Genomic DNA, 9298 nt, shown 5'->3' on the forward strand with positions numbered 1-9298 from the left:
ATATTTATGTTAAAATAGACATCTGAATTTCTTCTTTCATCACCAGCTAATGCAGTCTTGTCTTCCAACTTGAGTGGCAATGTGAGGCCTCTTGTATCGTTTGCATTGTTACTTAAAATTAAACCTGTTCTATCTTTTTAATTCCATTTATCTGTAAACTGATACTTACTTACAATATGTTAATGTGTTTAAAAATATTTTAAGCCATCTTTCCCGGACCACATTCAATGGTGATCATTGCAGCAATCCCTTCAACACATTCCATGAGAGTGATTTCTCCAGTGTTTCTGAAGGTAAGGTCTCTGTTGAACAACTTGATAAAATGCTACCTTATTCTTCAGTTATGGGAGAGAAACTTGACATGTGCCTAATTGAGCCAATTAGAGCAGGTAACTTTTAGATGCTCCAGCTATGAATTCCTAGCATACTACAGCATATCCTTAATTCCTACTTACTAAGTACTGTGCGCATTGATAACTAAATATAATTGTTAGAAACATAGGGCAGGATTTTACGTGTCAGCGAGCGGGGGCAGGGCCTGCTTGCTGACGCGTAAAATGACGTGCGGTAACGTTGGGCAGAACTCCCGACAATGAGGCCATTGACAGAGTCAATTAAGTAATTAAAGGACCTGCCCGTCCAACCTTAAGATTGACGGGCAGGCCAGGAGCCCCGGTGCGAATTAGAAAAAGCGTGAAACCTCATCCATGGGAGGGATGAGGATTCATGTAGGTTTTTAAAAATTAATAAAGCTTTTGTCAAAATTATGGATATGTCCCAACTCATGTGACAGTGTCACATGAGGGGACATGTTAGGAAAATTTTATTTTTCTATTTTTAGTTTTTTTTTACATTTACAGCTGATCTCCCTTCGCCTCAGGGAGATGAGTGTGCTCTTTCTTGTGCATGTGCGAAAGAGCGCACTCTTGATTTTGGGATCCCTCCCCTCCCCACCCTCACAGGAAACGCATAGCACTTCCGTGCAGACATCACGCTTGGCGAGCCCACCCATGTAAAATTGTGCCACGCCCCAATTGGGGGCGCCGATCGGAAGGGTGTCTATGCGTGCGCGCCCTTCAACTTCGCCCCTGACGGGGGGCGAAAATCCTGCCCCGAAGAGTTTTGTCCAGGAGACCTATTTCTGTGAAATCAACCTTGGTTTCTTGCCATATCTGATGAATCCTTTTTCTTTGGAAATATATTTGCTTCAATGGCTTTTTCTGATGAATTATCCCAGAATTGGATCACTATTTGGCTGAAGGAGCTCTATATGATTCCCCTCCTGGTGTGTTGCTCATAATATACTTATGCATTTGGCTGCTAGATGTTAACAAGAAATCTGGGGAGAAGACCTATTTTTCTACTTCCTTAGCCTCTACTTGCCTTTTCCCACAATGCTTTGCTGAGATTAGTATTAATGTGGAGAATTGGTCATGGAAATCTGTATTCTATCAGTCAGCAGCACCGTATTGGTATTTCTTGTTGATGATATAGGTATTGGTACTAGGATCTTTGTTATACTCCTAATGGCCATTTGGTGAAGGAAGAAAAAGTTAGTTTTTACTTGGGACAGGATTTTTCAGATGATGGGATTTCCCGTCCTCCCGCCCAAGAGCTGGTGGAGAATGTGTTCCTCTGCAGCTATTTAGTGTTCGGTGGGGCATTAATTAGCAAAGGGCAAGATTTCTGCCCAATCTGGGGAGAAAGTCCTCCTTTAAAGAGCTCCCAATCAGATGGCTGGCAGCTCTATTCCCAGCAGCACTAGATTTGAGTGGTGGCCACTGCTGGGACTGCAGCCAACCTCCAAAGAAGGGGAGCTAATGGAAGCCGGACTGAACGTAAATCTGGGGTATCAGTGAGACCAGGCTGGCAGGCCCTAGCGAAGGAATTAAGCAATTGGGAGGCTGGGTTTGAGAGACGGGACGTGAAGGAGGGTTAAAGGTGGGGGGGATGGGTGGAGGTGTGTATGACCTTTACCTCGTGGAGGGGGCTGGGGGTTGTCTCTGATGGGCATAGGGAAACCCCAAATGGGATACCCACACACTGCTGCACCAGCCTGCGCAGCCAATGCAGCTGGGCCACCCACTTGGTATGCACCTCCAATTGCTGCGGTGGAGCTGGGATGAGACACTTAAGTCCCCATTAATTGGCCACTTAAGGCCCTCAGTAGGCTCAAGGGTGGATGGGATGCACGATGCCTCCACTGCTTCCTGTAAAAAGGGAAGGAGCAAGCAGGCCATACACTGCATTTAACAAGTTCCCTCGTCTTCAAACCTGCCAGTGGGGGACAGTAAAATTCCACCCTTGGAATAGATTTATCCAGAGTGAAATATTACATGTATACCCCTGACTCCACTCAACTCTTGTGTCTTTTTGTGTGCTCAAATAACCATTCAATCAATACTCTCCATCTGTATGTACCATTGATACAATTAATAGGCTGTAAATTCCTATTTCATTTATTATTTTTTTTTGAAAGGATATTTTGGTAAATGCATGTGTTCAGTTTGAGGAACTGCGGTTAGAAGTGGAATATTCGCCAACTCTGGTCACATCAAACACTCTAGGTCAGGTACAGGATGTTCAGATGTAGATTAAAGTTCTGTCTACTCTTCCTTGCCTCTGAAGAGCACACCTATTACACCAATATGAATTTTTCCTTTTTTATATTTTGTGGTCTGATAAGGTTGCCAATTTAGCAGCTGTTCTATTCTGTGAATCTATATCCACATGGAACTGCATCAACATTACCCAAACTCATTTCATGTGAGGCCTTTGCAAGATTTCACCTATTGCTCTAGATTGGATTCAGATCCAGTTTCTAGAGACAAAGACGGAAGTGTGTTTTAATCTGTGCTGCTTATTGGGTTTTTTTCCCATATGAAGATGTATTGAGTATTTCAAGACAAATGGAGTCATTGCTTCATAGATATTACTGAAGAAATTTGTTCCTTATGGCCTACGCTATGCTTCACAGTATATCTGCTGTAAGTGTTCCACTGTTTTGTGCTTGCACAAGTATAGTATCATGCTAATTTTGTAAGGAAGATTGATGTTCATAGCAAGACTACTATCAGAAATTTACCGTCAGCACTAAGCTGATTCAGCAACCATACAAAATAGGCTCTGTTAATATTTTGCAAATGCTCAGGTTTCCTATGTGCACAGATCTACAATATTCAAACAACTTAAGCTATTTTTGTAAGAGGTGTGTGCTTTGCTGTTGGTCTGTATCTCCTGTGAAAATGAAAGTTTCAAGGTACTGATAGCACAACTGCAGCATTAAAGAACAAGAGAGGAGAAAATATATTGGGAAGGCTGTCTGTAGATGAGAATAGTTGGGTGGAAGAGAATTTCCCATATTGTTGTAAGATAGTAATAAAGTGAGTGCCCTATTTAATGTAATGGTAAATTATAAGCAAAATACTGCCTAGAGTAAAGAACTTATAGGCATTAAAATGCTAGTTACAGTTTGCTTTTTATTAATTCAACAACTTTTGTGTCTTCTTTCTATGATATGGGTAAAAGTTGTTCCTGATATTAATGTCCTCATGCAGGAGTGTCCATTTTGATAAAGTGGCCCTAAAAGCCACTGTGTGCTTGGCCCTAAGCTGTAGAATTCCCTTCCAAATCCATCTGTTGCTCCTTCAGATCCTCCTTAAAGTATAGCTCTTTGACCAAGCTTTTGGTCATCTGCCTTGATATCTCCTTCTGTAGTTTAATGTAAACATTTTTCATATTGATAATGCTCTTGTTAAGTGTCTTGGGATATTTTGCTATGTTAAAGTTTCACTATATTAGAGGTGCTATATAAATGCAAATTGTTATTGTCTGTATTTCTTATAGGTTGGTTTGTTTGAATTTTGAGAGCATAATAGTATGGAGAGAACTCTTTCTAGTACCATTGCTTCATTTGGTGGGTAAATCTAAAATCAGAATATGGTGTGTTTGTATCAGCAACCTGAGATTAATACCAAAACAAAAATAGCTGGAAAAACTCAGCAAATCTGACAGCATCTGCGGGGAGGAATACAGTTAACGTTTCGAGTCCGTATGAGTCTTCATCAGAACTAAGGACAAAAAGAAATGAGATGAAATATAACTGGTTGAGGGGGGTGGGACAGGTAGATCTGGATAGAGGGCCAGTGATAGGTGGAGGCAAAGAAGAGATCGCCAAAGATGTCATAGCTAAAAGGACAAAGGGGTATTGATGGTTGTGATATTAGCTATGGAATGTGCTAATGGTGACACTAAGGGTAGAAAGCAGGACGAGCAAGTGACAGATAGCCCTAGTGGGGTAGGGGGAAGGAATCCAAATGAGCTAAAAGGTGGATATAAAACAATGAATGGAGATACATTTAAAAATAATAGAAATAGGTGGGAAAATAAAAATATATATAAAAAAAAATTCAAAAATATAAATTATTGGAAAAAGGGGAATCGGAAAGGGGGTGGGGATGGAAGAGAGAGTTCATGATCTGAAGTTGTTGAACTCAATGTTAAGTCCGGAAGGCTGCAAAGTGCCTGTTCGGAAGATGAGGTGCTGTTCCTCCAGTTTGCGTTGAGCATTGCAGCAGGCCAAGGACAGACATGTGGGCTTGAGAGCAAAGTGGTGTTGAAATGGTAAACGACAGGGAGGTCTGGGTCATGCTTGCTGACAGACTGAAGGTGAAGAGTCATACGGACTCAACGTTAACTGTGTTCCTCTCCGCAGATGCTGTCAGACCTGCTGAGTTTTTCAGCTGTTTTTGTTTCAGATTTCCAGCATCTGCAGTATTTTGCTTTTATCTGAGATAGGTACAACTTGCAGAAACATATATTCAACATTACATGTGACCCTGAAGCTTAGTGGTATGAATCAATGCAGTCCATTAAAGCAAGAGCTTTGTCCTAACCTTTTCTTTTTTCTCCCCCCCCCACTCGCAATCCCCCTCCCATCAGCTTAATGAGCTACCACAATAACCTTAATTGTCTTATTATTTTAGCAAACAGTAAATCATTTGCTTTTTCAATTACTTATTTTAATACATTAGAATGTTTTTTATTATATACATAGGGAGATCATTCTGTAACATTTGTGATCAGTAATTAATGAAAAAATCTAATCTTCCACATATTATTATTGAAACAATCACTTCAACTGTGGGTATGATGCCCTTTCAAAAGGTAATGACCAAAATATGTTTTTCAAATTTCTTCATTATAGGCAACCTGAATTTGTTTCATCCCTTTATTTGTACTGAAGGCCAAAATGCATCATTGGCTGATTCAGGCTGCGCTGTCACTTGGACCACTCTGGAGGCTCCCTCTGGCTGGAAACCTTCTAACTATGTCAGCACTCCTGTAAGTTGCCTAACTAGTAATTAGAAGTTCTCTGTTTATAGCAGCATGCACTAAAATTACTATTAGTCATAAAATATGTGAATATTATACAGCTGGGGGCAGTTCGGAGTACAATTGAAATTCAGATTATATTCAGTTTAACTTGAGCTGTACAGAGCGAAATATTGTTTGCAGGGCAATTTAAACAAAGACTTTCCATAATGTGAAAAAATGAGTATAACAATATAACAAGTAGTATTCTGCTGTTCTGTAAGACACTTTACTCATCTATGATGGAAAATTAAAATGTAATTGTTTCCTTTCAAAAGATAGATACTGTGTATTGAGAATGCGTTAGTTTTCAAAATGAGGACGTCAGTACATATCTAGAAAAAATTTTGTAAATTTTAATATTGAATACTATAAGATAGGACTGGAGAAATGTTCAAACATGTAGGAAGTTTAATTTATTCCAGCCAAAATGTAATGAAAACTAACACCATTGCTTATCGTTAAATTTTTGAATAGTTGAAAAGACAAAGCTCTCTATCTCTCTCTCTCTCTCTCTCTCACCAGTCCTACCTCTCGGGCACTAGAAGTCTGTCCCCTATGTCTGGATTGTTTGGATCCATTTGGACCCCACAATGTGAGCCTTACCAAAGCTACTTCACATCTGATAACTCAGTACCACATACATTAGTGAATGAAAACCTGGAATCGACTTGCTCCCAAGGGCAGATATCAAGTTTTGATCCTTTTGGCACTTACATGAACCTGCACATTTGGAATTCTTCCTCCAGTCGTGTTTGTAATTCTCAGCTCTCTAGTGACTCTGGTTATTATGGAGATATTTGAATTAGATTTTGTATTTTTTTTGATAAAGGTGTGCATAGAAATGGTTAAAACCCTTTGAAGAGTATTTAGGTGATTAAATCCTTTTTATTTTTTTATTTTCTCTGATTTTATACAAGGAAATTGCACTTAATATGGAAAAGTTATACCACAAGATATTTTAATTGAGCTTTTCCAAATAAAAGATCATAAAAAATAAACTAGCTTCTGACAAGTACATTTTTTCTGCATCACAGTTTGTCTCTAATTACTGTACATTCTTATTTCATATTAGGGTCTGGATTGACTTTCTTCATACTGCTCTAACAATGTTATCCATTAGGTTAGCTGCATGTGGCTAATTGAATTTTTGATTAGAGTCATTCATGGCACAGAAGGAGGCCATTCAACCTTTCGAGTCTGTGCCAGCTTTCCATGGAGCAATCCAGTCAGCCCCATTCCCCTGCTGTAACCCCATAGCCCTGAAAATTTATTTCCTTCAAATGTCCATCTAATTTCCTTTTTAAATCATTACTCCCACTTCCACTACCCTCATGGACAGGATTCCAGGTCATTACCACTTGCTTTGTGAAAAAAAAGTTCTTCCTCACATTCCCTTGCCCAAATCCTTACATCTATGTCATCTTCTCCTTGTACCATCAGCTAATGAGAACAGTTTTTCCTTAACTACCTATCCAGAATTGTCATAACCTTGTGCACCTCTAGCAAACCACCTCTCAATTTCATTTGCTCCAAAGAGAGCAGCACCAGTCCTCTAACCTAACCTTGTAGCTAAGATCCCTCATCCCTGGAACCAAACTGATAGATCTCCTCTGCACCATGTTAAGGAACTTTGCATCCTTTCTAAAGTGTGGTTACCAGAACTGGATGCAATATTGTAGTTGTGGCCTAACGAGAGCTTCATAAAAGTTCAGCATAACATACCTGCTTTTGTACTTTAATTGTGAAGCCTAAGATTCCATATGCTTTGCTAACTAGTGTCTCAATATATCCAGCCACCTTCAAAGATCGATGCATATGTGCACCCCCAGATCCCACTGCTCTTGCTCGTTCTTTAGAACTGTGCCGTTAAGCCTGTATTGTCTCTTCATATCCCCAAAATGCATCACCTCGAGTTTCTCTGTATTAAATTCCATCTGCTACTTTTCTGCCCATTCTGCTGGCCTATCTATGTACTGTTGCAGTAGATTAGTATCATCCTCACTGCTATTGGTCTAAGTTTGGTATCATCAGCAATTTTTGGAACTTTACTCTGTATTCCAATATCCAAGTCATTTATGTATAGCACAAAAAAGCAATGACATAGCATGGACCCTTGGGAAACACCATTGTCCACCATACTCCAGTCTGAAAATAACCATTTACCATGACTTGCTGTTTTCTGTCCTTAAGCCAATATTTTATCTACTTTGACACTGAGCCTCACTTTTGTTAACCAGATTTTTATCTGGTACATCATCAAATGCTTTCTTAAATCCATGTAGACAATATCCATTGCATTCCCTTCCGTATTCCATAATCAAAAAAATCAATTAGATTAAAGAAACATGATCTGCCTTTTACAAGTCTGTGAAATTTGGAAATCTTTCCAAATACTTGCTGGTTTTGTTCCCTGATCATTGTTCTGAAAACCATACCCAGCACTGATGTCAAATCAACTGTCTGGTAGTTGCGAGGACTGTCCTTACACCCTTCTTTGAATAGGGGTGTCAAATTTACACTCCCAAATCCCCTGGCACCTCCCCCATGTCTAAAGGAGATTGGAAGATTATGTCAAGCCCTTCTGCACCCCCACTTCTTTAGCAACCTGGGATACAAGATGTCTAGATCAAATAACTTAGCCACTTACCCAGCCTTTCCAGTACCACCTTCCCGCTCCGTTTTCACAACATCTATTACCTTTACTATCTTTTAAAGTATTCTGGCGTTGCCCTGTGGCTTGAAGCATATATCACCCTCTTTGTCCCTAATAGGACCTACCCCACTTCTTCCTACTCGCTTACCATTTCCATGCCAGTAGAAGATTTTCGTTGACTGCCATTCTATTCTCATTCTTTTCGTGCCTGTTGTAATGTCCTCTTCACTTCCCCTCTCAACTTATGGTATTTGACCTGGTTCTCGCTTGAGAAATTCACCTGACATATTATACACCATTTTTGTTTTTTGTTTCATTGTGTTCTGTACCTCCCTTGTCATCCAAGGAGCCCTATTATTGGTTCCCCTACCTTTTGCCCTTGGAATGTACCTAGCCTGTACCTGAAGCATCTCTTCCTTATAGATCACCCCTTTGTTCCATTAGTTTCTCCTATAAATATTTGGTTCCAATTTACCCTGGCTCGATCCCTTCTCGCTCAATTGAAATTAGTCCTCTTCCAATTTAGAAGCTCTATATTGGATTGTTCTTTGCTTTTCTCCATTACTAATCTAAACCTTATGATGTGATGGTCACTGTTCCCTAAATGTTTCCCCACAAGCACTTGGCCCACCTAATTCCCCAGCACCTGCTCAAGCAATGCCTCCTTTCTAGCTGGACTGAGAACATACTGACCATGGAAGTGCACCTGAATGCATTTCAAAAATTCCACATCTTCCTTATCCTTTCTCAGTCAATATTTGGGTAATTAAAGTCCCCCAATATCACCACTCTATAGCTTTAGCACATCTTTAATTTCCCTGCAGATTTTCTTTTCCAGCTCTCTCTCACTATTTGGAGGCCCATTGAATACCCCCAGTGAAATCCCTGCAAGAGCATTGGTCTCAGTCCTGTTGAGGTACATACTGTCCCTTTAATAGGTGCCTTCTGCCCCAGAATTAGCCCCAATCCCCAACTCTAAAGGTCTCCAAGTCTCTCACTGCACATTGATCTTCCCTACTTATTTCTACTCTCACTAGTGCATGGTAATTGGAGTAATCCAGAGATTATTACCTTCAAGGTCCTACTTTTTAACTTCCATCCTAACTCCTGAAAATCTGACCTTAGGACCTCAATACTTGCCCTTGCTATGTCGTTGCTAAAACATGTACCCCAACTTCTGGCTCATTGCTGCCCCTGCAGAATATTCTGCCCTCTCTCTAAAATGTCCTTTACCCTAGCACCAGAGAGGCAACACACAATGTGGGACTC

At 40.2% G+C, this 9298-nt stretch overlaps 1 protein-coding gene across 2 annotated transcripts in view; it reads left to right on the plus strand.

The window, feature by feature from the left end:
* tmem131l (transmembrane 131 like) overlaps window positions 1-6374 on the plus strand; it is a 177923-nt gene extending 171549 nt beyond the window's left edge. For both annotated transcript variants that reach the window (XM_041193310.1, XM_041193320.1), the window contains exons 33-35: window positions 205-293; window positions 5207-5343; window positions 5899-6374. In XM_041193310.1, the coding sequence (XP_041049244.1) occupies window positions 205-293; window positions 5207-5343; window positions 5899-6177 (505 nt within the window). In that variant the 3' untranslated portion in view covers window positions 6178-6374. The remainder of the gene's footprint in view (window positions 1-204; window positions 294-5206; window positions 5344-5898) is intronic.
* The last annotated feature ends 2924 nt before the right edge of the window (window positions 6375-9298 follow it).

The sequence above is a fragment of the Carcharodon carcharias genome, chromosome 1, assembly GCF_017639515.1.
Source record: "Carcharodon carcharias isolate sCarCar2 chromosome 1, sCarCar2.pri, whole genome shotgun sequence".
Taxonomy (NCBI): domain Eukaryota; kingdom Metazoa; phylum Chordata; class Chondrichthyes; order Lamniformes; family Lamnidae; genus Carcharodon; species Carcharodon carcharias.